This window comes from Dendropsophus ebraccatus, chromosome 6, assembly GCF_027789765.1.
Source record: "Dendropsophus ebraccatus isolate aDenEbr1 chromosome 6, aDenEbr1.pat, whole genome shotgun sequence".
NCBI classification, from domain to species: Eukaryota; Metazoa; Chordata; class Amphibia; order Anura; family Hylidae; genus Dendropsophus; species Dendropsophus ebraccatus.
This window is the reverse complement of record NC_091459.1, coordinates 23,367,415-23,390,853: the sequence shown is the minus strand read 5'-3', so window position 1 is coordinate 23,390,853 and position 23,439 is coordinate 23,367,415. Positions and strand designations below refer to the sequence as shown.

Sequence of the window (23,439 nt, the reverse complement as noted above, 5' to 3'; positions counted from 1 at the left end):
CCGGCTCCCCCTCGCTCCTCATCTGGCACGGCAGCACTGATTGGCTGATGAGGAGCAAGGGGAGTCATAAAAACGCGATTCAGACAATGTTTCTACATGTTGAGAAATGTATGTGGCCGAAACCACTGTCCTCCACGCTCCCCAAGATGGGGCGTCTTCAGATGCAGTGCCTAGGGCAGCAGCAGCTGTTAATACGGCCCTGTGCTTCGGGCTGGGGATGCGGGCGGCCGGTATGTGCGTGAAATCTGCTGCGGATCCGGTATGTGCGAAGGCGCCTTAATCAGGAGTGGACAGAGAAGAGCTATAATGGAAAGATTTGCAGTTTCTGTGTTTTCAACCCACTCCTGGTTTTGGTTGGAAAAATACAGACCAAAAGACTGATGGAAATACTATGTGTGAACATAGCCTAAAGAAGAAGTCTCCTTTCTCGCTGCCCCCACAGCCCCATCGCCAGGCTCGGACTGGCCCACAGGGGAGCAGGGGAATCCCCTGGTGGGCCCTACCCTTTGGTGGGCCCCCAAACAGGAGGTGGGCCTCCCTGTCTGGCAGCTCCAGGTAAACACAGTCTGATTTGCCTATAGCAACTAATCACAGCTCACCTTTCATATGTTAAAGGGGTAGTGCGCCGCTAAACATTTATTCACAAAATAACACACATTACAACGTTATAAAACTTTGTAATGTGTGTTATGTATGTGAATGGCCCCCTTCCCCGTGTTATCCCACAGTTATGCTCAGCCAATCGCGGCTGAGCAGCTGATGACGCAGCAGAGGGAGGCCAGCATGAGGAACAGATGGAGCGGTTCGGCTGGCCTCCCGAAGATTCTCCCAAGATGGCGGCCGGGGGTCGACACGAATGCACACTTCCGGGGTGGGGGGGAACACTGGGAAGGGGGCCATTCACATACATAACACACATTACAAAGTTGTATAACTTTGTAATGTGTGTTATTTTGTGAATAAATGTTTAGTGCCGCACTACCCCTTTAACAAGCTCTTATAAAATTAAAGATGAGCTTTGATTGGTTGCTATGGGTAAGTTATGGTGCGTTTACACAGGCAGATTTATCTGACCAATTATGGAAGCCAAAGTCAGGAATGGACTTGAAAAGACAGGGAATCTCAGTCTTTCCTTTATGACATGCACCCTGTTTATAGTCTGTTCCTGGCTTTGGCTTCAAAAATCTGTCAGATAAATCTCTCTGTGTAAACGCACCATTAGACTGTCTAATGGTGCGTTTACACAGACCGATTTATCTGACAGATTTAAACCAGGAACAGACTATAAACACAGAACAGGTCATAAAGGAAAGACTGAGATTTCTCCTCTTTTGCAATCCATTCCTGGCTTTGGCTTAAAAAAATCTGTCAGATAAATCTGTCTCTGTAAACGCACCATAAGGGTCAATTTACACAGAAAGATTACCCGACAGATTATCTGCCTAAGATTTGAAGCCAAAGCCAGAAACAGACTATAAACAGAGATCAGGTGATAAAGGAAAGCAGATAATTTGTCAGATAATCTTTCTGTGTAAATGGACCCTAAGTTGCGCATGGTAGCCAATGACAGTTCAGCTTTTATATTACCAGAGTAATTTGAGAAATGAAAGCTGGGCTGTGATTGGTTGCTATGGGCAACATCAAACCATGTTCTTAATGGGTTAATGCTTTAGATGTGTTTGCCTGCAGTAACCATAGCAACCGTGCACTGTGATGACAAGCGCTGATGTCATAGAGAAGGTTATATAAAGCAATGCACCGCGCCCTGATCAGTGCCATCTTGGATGCACCAGAGGACCTTGAGCTTGACTACTTTACCACCCACCCTTGGAGGTTCTAGCAGGGAAAAGGTATGGCCTGCTTTAGACTACCCCTTCATCAAGTCTCCATCTTTTTGAGGAGTGGACCTGGATCTGTGAGGGAGAAGAGATACATCCGCCATCGATAAGGTGACAGAAGTTTCAGGCAAATTTCTCTCACATCCAGTTTATTATATTTACAGTATGGTATTACCCTCTAAGCCCTGGGGAGGGGCAACTCTCCAGCCATGGCTCCCTCGAGGTTTCCCCCACAGGGGTTTTTTCCTCGCCTGAGTGCTGGAGGGTGACTCTTTGTGAGTCGGGGGTCTGCCATTTTCAGTGTCATGTAATTTTAAATAAAATTGGGACCCTTTGACACCTGATTACAATGTGTTGTGTCTTTATTTTGCGTTCTTTTGTATAACTTATTATACTTGGGAGTTGGGGGTCCAATACATATTGCAGAGTCATAAAGCTGGACATCTGCCTGCTACACAGATCTATCACCTGCCCAGGTAAGTATAGCTTCATTATTAAGTCCCATTATCCATCCCTGGATTTTTACCTTTGTCCTGAGTTCTCCTTTAGGGTACAAACACACATGGCTTATACGCTGCGTATTTACTGCTGCGATACGCAGCAGATTAGATCTAAATAACTGAACACAGTAACAAATCTGCTGCGTATCTGCTGTGTGTGTTTGTACCCTTAAAGTCAAACAAATTTGTATTTTGGCTCCAAATCTGTCACATCAAATTTAAAGGGAAACTATTAGCAGGTTAGACAAATCTTTAGCCTTTACGGATGCAGGATTACACTACAAACTGCACAGGAACAGCACTGAGGATGAAGGTAAGAGACTTTCCTTAATCCTCAGCGCCTGTGTGCAATAGGGGGCTATCAGCTGAGTTGCGCAGCATAGTGCTTTCTGGTGGTGTGACCAGGAATCTGTGTAGTCCTAAGGCTGGGTTCACTCTGCGCTTTCAGCATACGTTTAACGGATCCGTTTTTTTTAACGGACAAAAAAATAGTGTCAGCAACATTTTTGTGTCCGTAAAAAAAAAAACGGATCCTTTTTGATCCATTTTTTTTTATAATGGAAGTCAATGGAAAAACGGATCAAAACAGATGCACACAAATGCATCCGTTTTTTTGCAATCCGTTTTCATCCGTTTTTTTCGAAAAATGGATGAAATAAAATGGATTGCAAAAACGCAGTGTGAACCCAGCCTAACCTAATTCATGCTCTTCTTATACTAAAGCTACAGACCTTCACCAGGCGAGGTGCACAGGTGTCTAAGGCTAGGTTTTTCAGTTGTTTAACATATACATTTTATGGAAAAATAAACAAAAGATGCAATTGTGTGCCATCCCTTTGGATCTCTTTTTATATTGACTTTTACATTATAAAAAAAACAGACTGAAAAGCATCCTTTTTTCCCTCTATTTTTTGGCATACACAAAAACGTGGTTAATTCTTCAGTACAAAGAGTCAGGGCCCTACTACACGGAGTGATACTCAGCTCTCTGTGTAATAAAGACAGTGATCAGCCTGAGGAGCCTATCATGGCTCTGTATAATAGCTATCTAACAGTATCAGCATTTTGGAAGATGAATTACAGCTGACATTTTATTTCATAACGCTTGCACTGAGAGAGGAGCCGTTTCCTGTCTTTCTAGCTGCTGTCATTCCTGAGTTACAAGTTTTTCTAAAAGCCGATTTATAACCAAGATAGAAAACTACATTTCCCATCATGCAACTCCCTGATTGCGTACATTTGCGTACTCGCCCCCTTAGCTTTCTTTCCTGCCCACTGCTGTCATTACTATTGCACAGCAAACACAGGACTGTTTTTTTTTTCACTGATTTTGCATCACATCACCCCAATATGTATTCCATACTAGCTGATGATGTAGCAGAGCTGACACGTGCATGGTGTAGCTATGTGCTGCATAACAGGCATCTGTTTACCAGGGGTTGGGGGTTTAGTGTAGGTTTAGATCTCTGATTGCTGACTGTGAATAAAAACATTCTAGTTCCATCCAGACTATAAGAACATCCATAACACTTACAATATACAGAGCTGTGACACAAAGACAGGTACATATGCCTGAATTCACTGACAGCAAGCAGAGGTAGACCTATAACTTTTCATATTACAGAAACCTAGGCTCAGGGACACATGTAAGTCTATGGAAGCAGCACAGGTGCATGGAGATGATGCAGATTAAGTCTCTTGAGGGTCAGGTTACCAAATCAATAGACAAGCTGACCCAGCCCCCAGAGAGGAGATCACATGTCCTCAGACTACAAAGGGAGGAGGGAAGAGGGAGCAGAGTGTGGTCTGAGTGGATTGAGAATAGAAGATTTTAGGCAACAAAAGTTGATAAGAATAAGCAAAAATGGTGCAAGAAGGGGGATCATTTAGAATACTGTTTCTGTTGCCCAGATAACCCCTTTAAAGAGGATGTACCATCAGGAACATCCTCTTTAATCTGACCCAGGGATAGAACGGCGTCGTCACGGGGAAGTCAGGGCCGCGGTCCATTTTTGGAACCGCGGCCCGGTTCTTGTGTACGGCGTCGTTCTATCATGGGGTCCCGGGCCGGAGCTGAAGCACAGGAGGCAGGCTGACCCCCCCTCCCCCAGTGGGAGGAATCCCCCGCCCCTGTATGACGCGGCTCCATTTATTCTAATGAAAGCGTCATAGAAGGGGAGGGAATTCCCTCCCACTGGGGGCGGGCCGGCCCGCCTCCTGTGCTTCAGCTCCGGACTGGGACCCGTTGATAGAACGGCGCCGTACACGGAAAACCCGGTTTAAAAAACGGACCGCGGCATCGGCTTCCACGTGGCGGCGCCGTTCTATCCCTGGGTCAGGTTAAAGAGGATGTACCTTAGGGCTTAACCTTACAAGATGCTGGGAAAGCTGGGTGACCTCTAACTGGAGGGCTTTTTAAAATCCCAGGCATACATATCCTACAAAGACCAGTGGCTACCACTAAATCCAATATCTTCTACAACAAACGATGACTCACAATGAAAATCAATTATAAATAAGTAGTCCTTTATTGAAAAGCAAATAACATAACATAAGAACTATTGTGGTCACAGATTTTCACAGATGACATAGATGAACCACAGAGATCACCAGAGCATGATGAATAAGGAAGCATACTACAATGGCACGGCAGCCTAGGAGCAATAAGTAAAGTGCATAATGCTAAGAGGTGATATATTCAAGGTCTTCTCTATCACGGCTGCAACCATAATAAATAGTGTCTAGTGCATATCCAGGTTCCAGTAAAGTGCAAAGTATACCTAATGGTCCCTTTACACGGAGCGATTACGATCGCATTTGAGCAATAATCGTCTCGTGTAAACACTGCGTATGATCATGAGACGAGCGATCCTTCAACATGTTCTAAAATCGTCATTGGTCGTTCGCTGAAAAGTCGCAGATCGCTTCATGTAAGCAGTCTTTCAACCAGGGGCGTAACTAGAAATGGCTGGGCCCCATAGCAAACTTTTGATTGGGCCCCCCCCCCCCCCGACTGACCACTAAACGGTCAAGTGAAGTCATAACTACATAACTGCTAGCTCTGGTCAGGAGTGCTTGCAGTTAAAGGGACATTTGCAAAACCCAGGAGACCAGCAGGGCCACCCGGTGCTGCAAATGATGACGGCGCAGGGGGCCCAGTGTTTTGCAGGAGCAGGCCATGGGGCCCCCTGATGCGGCGGGCCCCATAGCAGCCGCTATGGCTGCTATAGTGGTAGTTACGCCCCTTTCAACAATTCACCCTATGTGTGAAATGGGCTTAAGCGATCTTACAACAATCGCAATAACGATTTTTTTTCAAACGATTTATTGTTCCATCTAAACACTGATCATTATAAAAAAACACATTGTTACTTTGAAATCGTTAAACGCTTGATTGGGCGAATTATCGCTTTGTGTAAAGGGACCATTAGGTCCGGTGACTGTGTGGGACCTCCTCCTCCCCAACGCACAATTCGTGTTAGCTTGATCACGGGGAACACACAGAGAAATTTTAATCTAAAGACCCTGCCACGGACTGTGCTTGAAGTTCCGCCTGTCCCATAGACTCAATAAAGCTCAATCTGTTGTCCCTTCATCTCTAGGGTTCTGTCTTTAGGTCACCACCATACCTGTGTCTTAATGGGTGGGTCACCATTGCCCATGTCTTAATAAGAGAACATGTGGCCAGTTATATCAGTCCATAGGCCCTGATGCCCTGACTACCACAGTGTTTTTTATGTTTGTATTGTTTCTATGTCCATGATTCATGCCCCTGGAATCTAAAGGTCCTTTTACACAGGCTAATTATTGGCCAGGAGTGTTGCTAGAAATCAACCCCTGTGAGGTTATGTGCACACTGCTGAAAAGTGACGGAAACTCCGTCGAGTAATCAAGTTTATTCTTTGGACGGAGGAAGGGATCCACCCGTGCATAGAATGGAGTCTATGACACAGGCGGAGATGCGCGCGCCCACCGCAGTCCGCGAGCGGGCACGAGTGGCGGATTACGCAACGGAGTTTACGTCACTTTTTAGCAGTGTGCACATACCCTAAAAGTGACAGCGATCAGCTGAGGACAGGGGAAAAAAATGCCAGACCCTGTCTTTCAAGCTTGCTTTAACCCCTCAAGGACGGAGTCAATTTTTGTGCTTTCATTTTGTCGTCCTTGTGTTTTAGGTTAGCTTCACACATACCGGATCCACAGCGGATTTCTTGCTGCGAGTTTGTAATGAAATCCGCTGCGGATCCTGTTAGTGCGAAGGTCTATGGAGTCACATATCCATAGCGAAATTTTCATTCCACTGCGGATATGTAAGCCGGCCCCTTTAACCGCCCGCGGCCTGGAGCATACATTACCTGCTTGGTGCTGCGGCTGTTTGTGAGGCTCCCGGCTCCCATTGGTCCCCATCAGCCAATCAGTGCTGCCGTGCACTTATTGGCTGATGGGGAGCGAGGGGAGCCGGGAGCCTCACACAGCCGCAGCACTGAGCAGGTAATGTATGCTCCGGGCTGGGGGCTGCGGGGGGTTAAAGGGGCCGTGTCCCATACTGGCAGCCGAATGAATATTCCGCTGCTGGTATGTGACCCATTCAACTTCACACTACCAGGATCCGCAGCGGATTTTGCTGCAAACTCGCTGAGGATCCGGTACATGCGAAGCTACCCTAGTGCTTCAATTTTTTTCACCTACAGACCCACATGAGCCCTTATTTTTGTGGCACCAATTAATATGCTGCAAAACCAGGAAAAAAAATAATTAGTGGCATGTTATCTATGTTCCTCAATGTTCCTAAAAGTTCTTCAAATTTCTCTATTCTGATCTTTATAACGCTTTTATTTTTTGAGGAACACCTATCTACCTTCTTTTGTACGGTAGGGCACGTATCTACCTAATGGGGGCACTTATCTAGCTACTGAGAATAACTGCAGACTATTGGGCACCAGGAGGGGGATAATTACTGTTTCATGTACTATGGGTGAAAAAAAAGGCAAGGATGATGCTAGAAAAGTGCAAAGACTAAGATTTTTCATTGTGGACGGGAGAAATCATCACGGTGGTCTGGGCTGGATGGAAAAGAAAGTGAAGAAGACATCAGCTGCCAGTGACCGGATGTAACTATAGTCATCTCTTATCTGCCATTATTTGTCACTGTACGGAGAGGTTTTTGGTCTTTATATAATGCCTTCTCTTTGGTAAGAGTATAGCAGTATTATTTAGTCACTGTGTGGTGGTAATGGTAGTGGTTATAGTGCGGCAGTATAATTTATCCCTAGAATACTGGTAATATTGGTCTTGGTATACTGATTGGTTGGTCGGTAACAGTATATACAGCAGTTACATAGTCCGAAAGGCTGAAAAATAGACACACGACTATCCAGTTCAGCCATATACCATATGGTTTAGTATACTGGTAATATGTAAGATAATAATATCTGTCCTGTAGCTGTAGGACTAATATGAGGGCAGAATAGATGGACCAGGTGGTCTTTTCCTATTGTTTTCTATGGCTCAAATGTATCAGTCTGCCTGTAACCAGAACTGTCTGATTTCCTTTATAGTAACCAATCACAGATCAGCTCTTATATCCTGACAAGCTATGGGAAATGAAAGCAGAGCTGTGATTGGCTGCTGTGGGAAAACCAGACAGTTAGCATTGTCTGCCACCTCTCCTTCCCTTCTGATACCAGGAAATCTGGCAGCTCAGTATTCTGGGTAATTACACACATAATGGGAGATTTATCAAACATGGTGTAAAGTGAAACAGGCACAGTTGCCCCTAGCAACCAATCAGATTCCACCTTTCATTCCTCACAGGAAAATGAAAGGTGGAATCTGATTGGTTGCTAGGGGCAACTGAGCCAACTTCACTTTACACCATGTTTGATAAATCTCCCCCATACACCGTATACACTGTAATATGCGAGACCCCGGCCCCCCGCACATACACTACAGGTGATTAGCGCCGTTGACAGGTAAGCGAAGGGCTGATCCACTCACACGGCCCCTTACATCCTCCAATGAGGGAGGCGTTTGTAAAGGTTGCCTGGAGCTGGTCACGTGAGCGGGATAGAAGGGAACGATGTGGTTGGAGAGCCGTTACCGTGGAGCTGCGTGTAAATAGAATGCGGGCAGGAGCCGGGGACAAACAGTGCACAGCCTGGCAACGCGAGACCGGCCGCAGCTCGGAGGCTCGGGGACCCCGCGGACCGGAGGGAGGAGAGCTCGGCTGCCGGCGGACCAGGGACAAGACTAGCGGGGTACGGCTACCTGCGGCCCGCCCGGCTGCCATCCGGGATAGATGGGTGAGGGGATCCGGTCACTGACATCTTACTGATGGAGATGGCGGGGCGCAGCCGGCTCTGACGGGATCTCCCATCCACTAACATGAGGGACTGGCCATGGCTGGGGTGTCACCTCATTACCATCACATCTAGGATTTTACATTGGTTAGAAGCATCTTCATACAGGCTGGGGATTATATATATATATATATATATACACCTGTAGGATGGTTCCAATGGTTTCTCTTTTATGTTTTTTTGAATCCTGCCCGAGCCTGTATGACAATTTTTAAAATAGAGATAAATGTTACTACTCCCTGGATAACCCCTTTAGAGCAAAGATACCATTAGGTACATCACTTTGGGTTGAAACGTGAAATAATCGGCACTGGCGCGGGGATGCTGATGGTGCGGCCCTTCACATCACACAGGGGAGGGAAGATTGTCACATTGGGGGGCGGCAGGCCTGCCCACAGTGGTCCATGACGGGCCGGTGCTCAGGAATAGACTAGTGAAAAAAAAAGGACTGCACCGTCGGCATTCCCGCGCCGGCGCTGATCAGTTAATGTAAAAAACAAACAAAAACAAAGTGATGTACCTGATGGTACATTCTCTTTAAGTAAAGGTGTGAGTAACACTCAGCTGCTGGCCTCTTTACATGGGGTTGGGTTATCTTCTTTGGATGGCTCTTCATCATGTAGCTAGTCTGTGCCTATGGGATTGAGAATTGTGATACTAAGCTGTATAATTGTACCATGGATCAGAACCAGAGACGGCTGTTTGTCTGTTTCAGAACATGTCTTAAAGGGGTACTCCAGCGTGGGGGCTATTTTTTTATCTTGCCGGGGAGGAGGTGGCTGAGAGAAAAGATGTCCACTACCTCCCCAGTTCCAGTGGTGGGTCCCGTATCGCGGCGCTCCGATCCCCGGACGCTTCTTGGTGTCTGACGCCGGGCCCGAGACGTGACATCTCAAGCCCGCTCAGGAAGTCAGTGACAGAGGCGGGATCCGTTTCAAGTCCGTTCAGATCCCGCCTCTGGTGAGTGAACGTCTTTTCTCTCAGCCACCTCCTCCCCGGCCAGATCAAAAAATAGCCCCTTTAAAGAGGTTATCCAGTGCTACAAAGACATGGCCACTTTTGCACCACTCTTGTCTCCAGTTTGGGTGAGGTTTTGAAACTCAGTTCCATTGAAGTAAATGGAGCTTAATTGCAAACCACACCTGACCTGGAGACAAGAGAGGGGGAAAAGTGGCCATGTTTTTGTAGTGCTGGATAACCCCTTTAAGGTGCCTATAGACCTTCAGTAGTTGTCAGTTAAAAAGCGTAGCTGTCGTGAAAACTCTTCCTCAAGAAATTAACAGGGTTAGTAAGTGCAAGCAGTTTTACAATATACTCACTTTATTTTATTTAAAAAAAAAAAAAATTCTATGTTTAAATCAAGTTTACACATATGGCCAAACTGTGGTCAACACTTATATTTGGTCTTTTCTCTGTTCAAAAAAAGAGACCAAACACAGGAAGTCCCGGTCCTTTGTGCGCTCACGCAAGGAAGTACACCTGTCCATCATGCAGGTTGTTAAATCAGCTGAGGGCAATTTACTTTAGGATAATTATATTAATTTTTACAGAGGTTTTGGTGCTGTGAGACAGAAGAGCTGACCGTGCAATGCAAGCATTAGGCTTATAATAACTGTCTATTTTTTTATTTTTTTTTATACTGCCAGAAATGCCTAACTCACCGACATGAATAGCAGGAGCCCATACTCCCAGTATGATGAGACTGATAAACGCAGAGGAAGGAGCCCTTCACCCCGCCAGGATTCTACAAGCACACAGACCTACACTGCAAAGAAAGGCATGAAGAATGACCAGGATATGGCTAGGACGGAGAGAGGAAGAACTAGGAGCCACCCAGATAGAAGCCCGGATATTGATAAAAGTAGTGACTCTTATTATTCTGATGATTATGAGAACACAACCTATGGGTCCGACCGATCACCAACACCCAGCTCCAAGGCCTTGTCACCCCGTGCCAAAAAGGCTGGCTATAAAGTCAGATCTGTAACACCCGTACATAACAGGGGTAAGTTGTGCTTTATTAATCTGGCTGGGGTAAAGGTTCTATAAAAATATCACCCTACTTAGTAAAGGCATGATCACGTGACCACAAACCATGTGGTGCAGTGTGGTTCTGCTTTGACCTGTTGAAATCAGAATGTAAATAACACCCGCTTTTAAAAAAAATTAAAAAACAGCACTAAAACAGTACCGTTTTTGGCCATGTGAACATGCCCTTAGATAAACAACACCATTAAAGAGGTTCTCTGGGCATATTACACGGAGCGATAATCGTCCGAATCAGCCGAATTTGGCCAATTATTGATCAGCTGATGAAACAATCATCAGCTGATTGTTTCTTTAGGCCCAGACCTAAAATCATTGGCCGCCAAACTGCACGTTACTACGTGTCTTCTCCTCCGCTCTGTATGTGTCCCGACACAGTGCACTGCAGCTTCAGAGCAGCCTGTCTGAGCTGACAGGCCTCTCAGCCAATCACTGGCTGCGACCTCCACAGGCAGTGATTGGCTGACCGGCCTCTGAAGCTGCAGCGTGCGGTGCCGGGACGTAGGAGAAGACCGGGAGTGTGGACAGGTAAAGTATTAACTTTTTGGGCAAGGGCTGCACGGACATCGCTAATGATGTCCGTGCAGCCCCTGTTAAACAATAATGGGGCCATGTAATAGGCCCAGTAAGCGAGCATTGATCTAGCAGATCAGCGCTTATTTATAATATTGATTGGGCCTTCATCAGCCTGTGTAATAGGACCCTAAGTGTCATCTGATTTCATCATGGTCCTATTGCTCACCTGTGAGGCCGAGTATATGCAGTCGCTATGTATCAAGCCTGTCTTACATAATATACTTGTTATTCCAGGTATAAAAAAAATGAATTCCAAATTTTCATCAAATAAAAAGGCACCAAGATGGGGGTTTCGTTCCCAGAGCCTAAACAAAGAGTCTCCACCCAAGGACATCGATCTGGTCACCAAGAGAGTTCTTTCCGCTCGGCTTTTGAAAATAAACGAACTAAGAAATGAGGTAACGGAGCTTCAGATGAAGCTAGAAGAGAGTCAGAAAGAAAACAAGGCTCTGAAGAGGCTGCAGTTCAGACAGGAGAAGGCCTTGAACAAGTTTGAGGATACAGAAAATGAGGTCTCCCAACTTATATCTCGGCATAACAATGAGGTGCGGACGCTGAAAGAACGACTGCGTAAATCCCAGGAAAGGGAGAGGAATACGGAGAAGAGGCTGAAGGACATAGAAGAGGAGCTGTACAGGACAAATGTCGCATTGAAGAAGTTAAAGCAGCTTTCTGAAAATAAACATCTGGCCGAGCGTGAGGAGCTGACAAAGAAAGTGGACGTTCTAGAAAGCAGGCTGGATGACCGAGAAAGAAGAGTCAGGGTAGGCCACCTTTTTATGTGTCAAACCTTTTCTGACACTGTTTTTTTTGCTGCCATCTTTGAGGATAGTATAAATAAGTGACAGAGGTGCTGATCAGAACGATGTATTACTAACAGCATTCTGTGCAGCCATCTTCCCGATCAGCACCTCTGTCGCTAGTCACGCTGTGCTTGGGGTATGTAAAATGTAGAAAAAAGGAGGGCACCACAAAAATAAACATTAGATGGGGTGCTACAGTACTAAAAACTAGTCAATATATCAAGAAGGAAAGAAAAAGAAAAGTACTGGACCAGCACACCCAAAGTGATATATCCCGAAAATTTTTTTATTAAAGTACAGACACAAAACATAAAAACACTTAAAAACATGTGTACATAGTGCAAACCACAATACGCTGCACTAGAACCACTGTCCACAAGGCAGTAGTAAGCTGCCAAAATCCAACAATTTAAGGAAAAACAATATAATAAGTACTGTATGTAGAGGCAAAATGCAGGTAATGCAAAATAAAGTGTCAAGCGTGCATGGTAATCTGCCACTTCCCTCTATAGACAGAAAAAAAGGCCTAAGTACAGCAAATACAATAGCCAAAGGAATAGGCAAATCTATACAACCTGTACCGTGGCCAGTAAAAGATGGACAGATGGAGGAGAACCGCCCTTGGGGTACGTGTACACTATGGAATTCTAGTGGATAACATCCCGCGGATTCCGCTTGACTGTCCGTCCTTTCCCATAGACTCTATTCTATGCTCAGGCAGATTCCGCCATCCACCCTGAGGGTATGTTCACACCGAGTAAAACAGGTGGAAGGTTCCGCCACGGAATCCCGTCTGTCTCAGTGTTCCATAGCCCGTCTATGGGAGAGCGTGCGCTTCTCCGCAGCCGCTGATCTCCGCTTAAAGAAGTGACATGTCACTTCTTTAAGGGGAGAGCCGCGGAGGCAGACAGCGTGCGCCCTCTCATTCACTCACGGCAGGATTCTGCCACGGAATTCCACTGTATTTGCTCAGTGTGAACATATCCTTAGAATTGACACGTCAATTCGTTGGGCGGATGGCGGAATCCGCCTGAGCATAGAATGGAGTCTATGGGACGGGCAGAGAGTAAAGCGGGAGAGCGGAGGAATCCGCAGGAAGTTATCCCCGAGAATCCATCAGTGTGCACATACCTTTAGACAGAGCAGCAAAAAACTGGAGGTACCTTTTAGGCTATGTTCACACTATGGGGGGGATTCACAAAGAAAGTTCACCCAGACTTGCCCCTTCTCCTCCCGTACGCCTGACTCGACCAATGGGCGGGCTGGCGGAGCTTGGGGGCGTGTGATAAGGCGGGGAGGAGGCGTGGCCTCCTCCCACACCTAATTTATCATGAATTACGTCTGCTTGCAGGCGCAAATCATGAGGCAAATCTACACCTGTGCGCCTCTTAGCGCATCCTGCCTGGAAAAAGGGGGCGGGGCTTAATATAAAACCGGCATATTTGTATGCCGGTCTTTGTAAATGGGCGTTGTTTTTAGAGATGAGCGAACCTTTCGGCATTTGATTAGCGGTGGCTGCTGAAGTTGGATAAAGCCCTAAGGCTATGTGAAAAACAGGAATATAGTCATTGGCTGTATCCATGTTTTCCAGACAACCTTAGAGCTTTATCCAAGTTTAGCAGCCCCAGCTAATCAAATACCGAACGTTCGCTCATCTCTAGTTGTTTTACATGTTCCTCCAGCTGATACTGCTTTATCACTTTAAAATCATAGCGGTCCAGCCTGGGTGTGCCTGAGAATTAATTAAGCATTGATTGTCAGTCACACTATGGCCGCAAGACAGCCACACACAGTGTGTGAACTGTCAGTTATTTCCGGCCGCTGTTTGGGAACAACGGATGGAAATAATTGACAGGTCAATTATATCTGTGGCCGTATTGAACAACGGCCGTTGTTCAATACACTGTGTGGACAACGGCCATTGTTTCAATTGATTTCAATAATGGTAATCTTTTTTCTGACTAGAACGGCCTTGTTTTATTAGGCAACAGCGTCCGTTTTTGTAAAAAAAAATACATAGTTTGAATATAGCCTTAAAGGATATAAATAGACTCAATGTAAACCTAAAACTATTTTAATTTGGCTTGAAAGGGGTTATCCAGTGCCACAAAAAATGGCCACTTTTGCACCACTCTTGTCTCCAGATTGGGTAGGGTTTGAAACTTGGTTCCATTGAAGTAAATGGAGCTTAATTGCAAACCACACCTGAACTGGAGACAAGAGTGGGGCAAAAGTTGCCATGTTTTTGTAGCGCTGGATGACCCCTTTAAGTAGTATTCCCATTTGAACTGTTACAGATAAACTCCTAGGGCACGTCAATACAAATAATTTTGCAAGCTCTTACCCTCCCATTGACAGCTTGTTGTGTAGGTTACCGACAACTGACTGCTCTAAAAGCAGTGGATGGACTGATATATATGCTTTTATAGCAATGTAAAATATTAAAACCCTGTCTTTTACTTTCTTATACAATGGTGCTAACTAGTTATGTCCTACAGGAGCTGGAGAAGAACATTGAATTGACACAAAGCAGTTTCCAGAGGCAGCTGGTAGTTGAAAAAAAGAAAGTCCATGATATTCAAGAGGATAACAAAGTGCTGCAGGAAGAGCTTCAACGGCTGACTCAAAAATTAAGGGTACGTCTCCTTTTATTCCTGTTTGAAGCTGGTGCTCTGTAACTCTAGAACACTTCTATGGGGAGAAAAAAAGAGACAAGGCAGCACATCCATAAACTTATGACTGACCCTCTGCTTCTCAGCACTATATAATACAGATCATACAACTTCTTTTGCATTTTTTTTTTCTCTCTTCCTAATGGAGAAGGTAGTTAACCCCTTCACATCCATAATACGTGTATATATACATTCCTAGACTGAAGGGGCTTTAAATGTGTGCGGGACCACTTCAGTGCGGGTGGTCCCACACACACCAGTGTAGCCGGCTGCAGAGGTAATGACAGGCAGCCGTGGTCACGCAGCTGCCTGTCATTTACCCCCTTAAACGCCACAATGCACGACGATCGCAATGTTTAAGGTAGTCAGTGACAGGACAAGGACCTGTCACTGTCTGTTCAGGACCCCCGCATTATATATTAGAAAAAAAAAATATCAATCAATCGAAATTTTTCTTTTACACCAATATGATATGAATAAAAACTAGAGATCATGGTGCAAAAAAATGACACCCCAAACAGCCCTGGAGGTGGAAAAATAAAAGCGCTATGGCTCTTAGAAGGCGAGGAGGAACATTGCTTCAATTTGATCCGGACATCAATTACTTTGGTCGTGAAGGGGTTAATGTTCAGCACCACACATATACTTATAATTTTATGTCCGGTGTAACACTATAGATGAAGTAGTCAGTAGTGACCACTGCATCTTTAGGGTTGACAGGCAAACGGGGCTCCCCCTGTCACCCATTGAGAACCCAACAATCGAGTCATGGGGTTGGATGGTAGTCATTGCAGCAGATCATGACCTCGAGCCTGCAAGGTGTGGAAGCCAGTGAGGCCCAGTCCTGGGTTGGCTCTCACAGGCTTTAACCGTTGGTGTAATACTGACAGGTATAGTATAGAGCAGTACAGATGTATCACTGTATACTATAACAGTGATCAGACCATTGCAGCTTCAGGTCTCCTAAGAGGACAAAAAAAACGCACAATTGCTGTCACATGGTGGCACAAAAAAATGTTTCGTGTTAATTGATTTTATTGTGCAATGGTAGTTAAACATATAAAAAAAAAATCTATATAAATTAGGTATAGAGAGAATTGTACCGACCCGCAAAATATAGATAACTTTCTATTAATACTGCAGCATTTAAATGGCATACCTCCATAGGTGGTCTGGTGGCTGGATCGGCTCACTGCAGCTAGTTTTTTAAAAAAAACATGAATAAATAAATCCACCCACCCTGTCCTATTACCCCCCCCCCCCAAAAAAAAAAAATAAGCAAGTGCGGTACTGATAAAAATTACAGATCATGGTGCAATAACTGAGCCCTCACACAGCCCCATAGACCAAAAAATAAAAGCTTTATAGAGCAGAATAGAGCAATTTTAAAGGGAACCAATCAGGCAGAATATGCCCCTAATGATAAGGAAACGTGCTGGTACATCACCCAGCACGCTTCCCAAACATGCCCCTGTGCCCTCCTTGATTACACTGTAATCTTCCTTTATTTGAAGTCCCGCGCTGTATGGTAATTAGCTTTAAGTAGTCACGGTGGGCTGAACTAGTCACGGTCCTGGGCTTAGCTAGGCAGGGTCCTGGGTGGTCTCGAGCGCTTGAAACCGCCGAGAACACTGCCTAGCTTCACCCAGGACCGTGACTAGTTCAGCCCACCGTGACTACTTAGAGCTAATTACCATACAGCGCGGGACTTCGGAAAAGTAAGATTACACTGTAATCAAGGAGGGCACAGGGCATGTTTGGGAAGCGTGCTGGGTGATGTACCAGCATGTTTCCTTCTCATTAGGGGCATATTCTGCGTGACTGGTTTCCTTTAAACACCTTTATTTTTATTCCGCTTGGAACCCCCACCCGCGGACTCTGCACCGAATTTCGCCTGCTATCTCTTTCAATGAGAGGCCTTGTACACCTTTGCCCTCCGCGGCTCTCCGCTCAAAGAATTGACATGTTAGTTCTTTAAATGGAGAGGCGTGGAGGCGAGTCAGTGTGCGGGGGTTCTGTGCGGAATTTCGGCACCAATTCCATAGTGTGAACGAGCCCTTAAGATTTCAGCTGTGCATGTACGTTTTTACCATATAACCAATATTTTATTTATTTATTTTTTTAATTCCTCCCTCCGTGCAGGATAAAGAAAGGGAACTTGATGCAAAAAATATCTATGCTTTCCGTTTGTCCAAGCCTTCACCAAAGAAGGACACGGAGATTACACCTAGGAAAAAAGGTAAGAAAGATTTCTATAGTGAAAAGTCTGTAATAATTCTACATTTTAATAACTCATTATAGTGTGTAAGGTAATGGACACTAATAAATTACTGTTCTCATCATAGGCGCTAGTCATAGCATTAATATAGGTGTCCAAACAAATGACAATGCCTTATGGATGGACTTTCCTTCTCCACCTCCCCCACCTCCGCTTCCAACTGAAGATAACCTGGAGAGCCAACAGGACGTTCTGGTAATATATGTAAATCACTAAGTAACTAAACAACTTGCTATTATAATTCTTGCAATGTGGAACCTTTCAACCTTGAACTTGAATTTCCCAAGACTGGGTTTAAATGCAGAGCTCCTCTGAACACATACAGGGCTGTGGATTTACTGTCTAAGGGTCCGTTCACACGGAGTAAAACTGGCAGAGAATTCCAGCCAGCCTCCGTGTAATACTGTGAGTCTATGGGATATGTAAATTCTTCAGCACGGAAAGAGGAGGCGCGGGAGCCTCCCATAGACTTCCAGTATGACACGGAGGCTGGCGGGACGCCGTGGCGGAGAATTCCGCTGGTTTTACTCCGTTTGAACGGAGCCTAATAAAATCTATCTCAAAGTTGCCAACAGGTAGGTAAAAGTGACTTTTATTCTTTCATTTATTCATTTGGTTTTTTTTCAAAGGCAGAAGAAAATCTAGCCAAGCAGCTCAAAGAGGAAGCGGAAAGGATTAAAAAAGAAAAGCAAGATGCAGAAAGGCTTAAAAGAGAGAGAGAACAGGCAGAACGAAAACAGGCTCAGGAGGAGAAGCTGAATAAAAATAGGGAGCAAAAGCTTTTGGAGGACAAAGCAAGGAAACTCCGTGAAGGTAAGATCACCATTAATAAGAGAAGCAGATTTTTTACTGTGGAAATATAAATACCATACTTTCCAGCCAGTATATCTGTACAATAGCCTTATTGTGAAAAAGTATCGTTTTGCTGAGGAGAAGGAAAATGATTATGGTCCAATTGCCCATAATGATATTAAAATTAATGGGGGTTTCTCACTGTTCGACACATGAACATAAAAATTTTTTTTTTTTTTTTTTTTTTTTTTTTTAATCTTTTTTACCTCACCATTTTCTAGCCCTCGTAGTTTCTCACCAACCCCGTACCACATGACCCTGTCTCTGCAAGTTCTACTCACTAGTCCAGTGTGGTGCTGTCTAGAGATAAGCAGACTTGTTTGGGTTTGCTGGAACGTGAATGGTGGATGCAGCTTGGGGACTGTCTGGAAAACACGGATACAGCCTATGGCTTCTTTACCAGGCAGCAGGATTCAAATGCTGATCACTCGGGTTCATGTGAACCCAAACATACGGCAAGTAGTAAAACAAAAGTAGTAAGTCCTCCTGATCGTTTAATTCAGGAGAGCTATAACTTGTGGTATTTTCTCTTTGTCAAAGGAGATGAAAGATTAGACTTGTTCATCATCTCCTAAAGGCCCTATTCCACGGAACAATTTTCGGCCGTATTCGGACGATAATCGTCCTGTGGAATAGAAGGCAACGGTCAGCCAACATCGTTCATCGTCCATTGTGTCGTTTTTCTTTCAAACATGTTGAAAGACAAACGACTTATACAGCAACGATCTGCTGCCGTCGCTCCATAGATTAGGAGCGTCGGCAGCAGAGAGCTGCTGTATGCTATGGGCTGCCCGGACGATCTAGCGATCCCTGCGCCCCCCCAGGACTCACCCACTTGCTGCTGCCGCATGGAATAGCAGCAGCAGCTAGCGGGGAAGGAGGAGCAAAGGAGTGCTAATAGCGCTCGTTTGCTCCTATCAGTCGGCCCCTGGAATAGGGGCTTAAGACAAACAGGAAAAACTGAAGTTTATGAGTCTGATAACCGAAGCATGGTTTCCACTGCACCTCAAAAGGGAAGACTCTGCAGGGAAATGTCACATCTAGGTGGAACATAGAACACAAGGTGGCGTTAGAACTTTACAAATCTTATAACTTGTGAAAGAAATGGTTTTGACTTTTTTTTTTTTTTTAATTTTTTTTTACGGTCAGTCCAACATGGGGTACAGGGATCCAGTTGCCTGGCAATAAATTAAGTGCAGCCACTGCTCTGTACATTCTACGTGGGGCTTCCAAGCACTGAACTCAGATGGCTAGGGGATAACAAGCCCAGATAGGAACACTCCTTTAACTCACTGGAGATGGGGTGATTGCATATTGTACATCTCATACATGTCTCAGATATCTGAGCTGTATTTCACCCCGCACAAGACACTATGGGGGAGATTTATCAAACATGGTGTAAAGTGAAACTGGCTCAGTTGCCCCTAGCAACCAATCAGATTCCACCTCGCATTCCTCACAGACTCTTTGGAAAATGAAAGGTTGAATCTGATTGGTTGCTAGGGGAGACTGAGCCAGTTTCACTTTACACCATGTTTGATAAATCTCCCCCTATGTCCATAGGATCTTACCAGGAGCTGATACGCTTTTGGAAGTTACTTTTGAGGCTACTCTGCCTCCTTGTCTGGAGAGGACAAGCAGTGTTTTGTGCTCACTGGTGGACACTATAGTGGCAGTCCAGGTAGTATCCATAAGCAAGACAGCCATCTCTTTTAAAAAAACAAAAAGCCTCTGACACCTTTCACTGAAGATTAAAAGTTTGGGTTTTTTTACATTCTGGAAGCACTAATGAATATATGAAAGGTACCATGTGTCTCCTTTGACCTAACAGCTATCTAATAGTGTCAGCAGTTTAGAACATGAATTGCAGCCGACAGATTCCCTTTAATGTATGCAAGTTGTTGAGAAGGCTACTTGCATATTCAATAAAGTTAAAGCGTAACTATAAAATATTTTGACCTTTCAGTTTTAGTTAGCTTAGGGCGTGATAACAATTTTTGCAATATACATTAATAACCTAAAATGAACAGTTTTTTTAATACATAAGGCTGATTATGCCCTTACAGCTCTGTCTGGCTCTGACTTATTTCTGCATTCCTGCTGGACATGCCCCCTCCCTGCAGATCCGTACTTAGTGTACAGACTCTGACAGGAGGATCAGATAACAGTCCTGACACAGAGAGAAACAGAAACAAAACCTCCCCCCCCCCCCCCCCCCCCCCCCCCTCCTAGCAGCACGTTCTCCCCCCTCCCCTCACAGAGGTGACTAAGCAGAGCTGAAGGTGTTGTGTGTGAGGAGCAGCGCAGGGGAGGAGATGGATGGAGGGACAAGTGTATCCACTGCCACCATGACTCCAATGTACTGCATGAGGGAGAGTGGGTGAGTCACTGAGGGGAGGACTACAAGTCCCAGCACAACACAGCTGTAGTCCTTCCATAGTATATATAACATTCACTATCAGATGTCTACAGCAGGTGCCCCCACCTCCATGGCTGACATTATCCTACAGTGTAATGAGAGCAGATGACTGTATCTAATCCCACTGTGTGTGATACCATCTGCTGGGGCTCTGTATCTAATCTTACATTGTGATACTGTATGCTGGGGCTCTATCTGATCCTGCTATGTGTGATACATCTTCTGAGGTGGCGGTCAGTGAATGAAAGGACCCAGCCAGGGAGATGAGGGATAGGCCACGCCCACTTTCTCTCAGCCAGAAGAAAAATTCATTTATTCTTTTGAGCCAAACACCTGGGGATATCTCAGCGAGCGTACACGCTATCAACGCAGTTTAGGGCTCTTTTTAAAGGGTAACACATGGGCTTTTTATTTGAGAAATTTCATTTTTTGGCTACTGAAATTATAGTTACGCTTTAAAATTAGAGATCCAAGGCCCAGCAGCCTTGAAGAAAATAAGGCAGTCACAGTAAGCTACAGCCAAAGGGTTCTAATGTCAGAAACTTGTCTGTTTAAAAGGTATTATTGCCTAAATTTACTAATTAAAGCCAGATGAACCCTACGAAACAAAGTTTCAGCCTTTTTAAAAGGCTTAGAGGTGAGATTTAACCCCTTCATTGATGCACGTATGCCCAGGTCATCCTGAAGAAAATTGGAAGTAAAGTGGACAAAACAAAACCCACACCAAATTTTCATCATTAACATAAAAACTTGTTTTAAACTAGGGCTGGGCGATTAATTAAATTAATTTGCTGACTATTTCATTTTTTGCAAAAATCACCAATTTGGTAAAGCATATAGTTTCCTGATGTTAACCCTTTCTGTGCGGCAACTAGTCATCTGAGCGGAGAGCCACCCTGCCTAGTCACGACTTTCTGCCTGTCAGCACGCGGTGCGGGGTTGATTGACAGGCAGAGAGACCCAATAGTGGCTGGTATGCTGGTTGACTTGCACAGTAGATCTTTAGGGTTTAGCTGGGAACCATATCAGCACAATTGTGCTGATTGGTTCCCTTTAAAGTCCAGTGTCAGACCTTTTTTTTTTTTCAAAAGGGCCAGGGAGGAGGTGGCTGAACATAACATGCACCTACCTCCCCCGCTCCAGTGCAGGGGTCCACTGTACCTCACTCCGCTTCCCAGTCCCCTCCCTGGTCTGAGCGGGGCTGAAACATCACAACCCGGGTCCCCACTCAGACCAGGGAGGGGACTGGGAAGCGGAGTGAGGTACAGTGGACCCCTGCACTGGAGCGGGGGAGGTAGGTGCATGTTATGTTCAGCCACCTCCTCCCCGGCCCTTTTGAAAAAAAAGGTCTGACACTGGACTTTAAAGGGAACCAATCAGCCAGTCAGCGCCCATAAGAGGGTCCCGCTGGAGTCGGGGAGGTAGGTGCATGTTATGTTCAGCCACCTTCTCCCCGGCTATTTTGAAAAAAATGTCCCGACACTAGACTTCTCAGACAAAAATACACACATGATAATTGGTAAAGGAGAAGAAATGTTGGGGCAGATGCTGACAACAAATTTCTTATTATCAAAAGAAGGACCTAAAGAAAAATAGCCTAAGCAACTCTCATTGGCTCTTCTTCAGCAATTTGACATACTGTTGTCTTTCTTTTGCTCATTTTTTCTTCTTGCAGAATGGGAGAAAGAAGAATACGAAAGGAAAAGGAAAGAAGAGTCGGTAAAAGAAGAAAAAAATATTAGGGAGGAAAATGTAAACTGGAATGAAGAAAAGCTCAAAAAGGAGCTCCTACTAGCAAAAATGTTTGAAATTGATAGTGAGAACAAAGACCCATTTTACTCTGACAACTCTAGACCTTCTCCCGCACCACTCGTGGATACGTCTGTAAAAACGCAGACAACAGATACAAAGCATAAAGCATACAGATTCTCCGAGCCAACCGAGAAACTGTTCAATGGCTTTCCAGTCCATGGAGGACATGAGTCAAAAAAAGATGTCCAGAGTAATAAACACACCGGGGACGCCAGTGGGGACTTAACATTCGGAAGCTACACGCCGTCATTTGGAACAGGAAGATCGACTGTTAATAATCAAAGAAAGGAAGTGTTGGAGGAGCCCATTATAACCACCTCAAAGCTAGACTTACAAAAAGATAAAAAGTCAAGTCTAATGGAGCAGCTTTTTGGAAACAGTTCTAATGCTGCATTGCCTTCCATCTCTAAACATGGTGACCAAGATGGACTCGTATCAAACAGCAGCAGAATCCAAGATCAAGACTTCGGCAAGTCCTTACCTTGGGAACAGAGCGGCAAAGTCAGAGGAAGAGATGATAAGCTTTTATCTGGTGACGGGAAAATGTCAAGCTCCAGTAGAAGCCGCTTGCAGAACACACCAGCAAGGACAACACTAAAGGCTGTTAACTCTGTAGAAGACGAAATTGAAGAATTAGCTTTATAGATTATGATGTAAATGTGCCTGTTTGATATTTATAGCATAGTGAAAGTGTAAGAATTCGTTAAATGTGTCTTTGTGTATAATTTTTAAAGTTTAATTAAATTATTTTTTTTTTTCGATGCATATATGAAGGTTTAGGCTACGTTCACACAATGTATTTTTTATAAGAACGGCTGTTGTTGGGGACCTAAACAATGTTTGTGAACAAGTTGTGGAAGCTGGCACTCCAGGATGTATAGGCAGCTAAAACGTAACTTTTATTCGTACATTAAAAACTGAGAAATGCATGACTGGACCTACGCGTTTTCGCACAGTATCACTTAATCATCAGAGACCATGATTAAGTGCTACTGCGCGAAAGGCGTAGGTTTAGTCATGCATTTCTCAGTTTTTAATGTACGAATAAAAGTTACGTTTTAGCTGCCTATACGTCCTGGAGTGCCGGCTTCCACAACTTGTTCACAAGCATCCTTCTGCATATGGTGTTCGTCCAACACCCAGAAGCTTGTGCACCCTCCTTCGACTACTCTTGTTGCTGCTTACAGACTCTACTAATGGTGAGCTGTATCTTTTCTATTTTTTCCTTTTTGCAACTTAAACAATGGCCGTTCTTGTAAAAAAAAAAAAAGATACACTGTGTGG

The 23,439-nt window shown here is 44.8% G+C and overlaps 1 protein-coding gene across 4 annotated transcripts; it reads left to right on the top strand.

The window, feature by feature from the left end:
• Positions 1-7,968: 7,968 nt before the first annotated feature.
• On the top strand, positions 7,969-23,117 carry LCA5 (lebercilin LCA5). Of its 4 annotated transcripts, none has more exons than XM_069973505.1 (8): positions 7,969-8,050; positions 10,344-10,702; positions 11,554-12,083; positions 14,621-14,758; positions 16,937-17,033; positions 17,140-17,267; positions 17,702-17,885; positions 22,019-23,117. In XM_069973505.1, exons 2-8 carry the CDS (start codon positions 10,363-10,365, stop codon positions 22,798-22,800), a joined length of 2,199 nt encoding a protein of 732 aa, XP_069829606.1. In that variant the 5' UTR covers positions 7,969-8,050; positions 10,344-10,362; the 3' UTR covers positions 22,801-23,117. The 4 variants fall into 4 exon arrangements, with proteins under 4 accessions (XP_069829606.1, XP_069829607.1, XP_069829605.1 ...); XM_069973506.1 differs by lacking the exon at positions 7,969-8,050 and adding an exon at positions 8,219-8,310; XM_069973504.1 differs by lacking the exon at positions 7,969-8,050 and adding an exon at positions 8,366-8,640.
• The last annotated feature ends 322 nt before the right edge of the window (positions 23,118-23,439 follow it).

Coding starts and splice junctions, on each gene's coding strand:
- LCA5 (XM_069973505.1), top strand. CDS start 10,363: ATGAATAGCAGGAGCCCATACTCCCAGTATGATGAGACTGATAAACGC. Junction 12,084..14,620: donor ACCGAGAAAGAAGAGTCAGG/GTAGGCCACCTT, acceptor TATGTCCTACAG/GAGCTGGAGAAGAACATTGA. Junction 17,886..22,018: donor AGCAAGGAAACTCCGTGAAG/GTAAGATCACCA, acceptor TTCTTCTTGCAG/AATGGGAGAAAGAAGAATAC.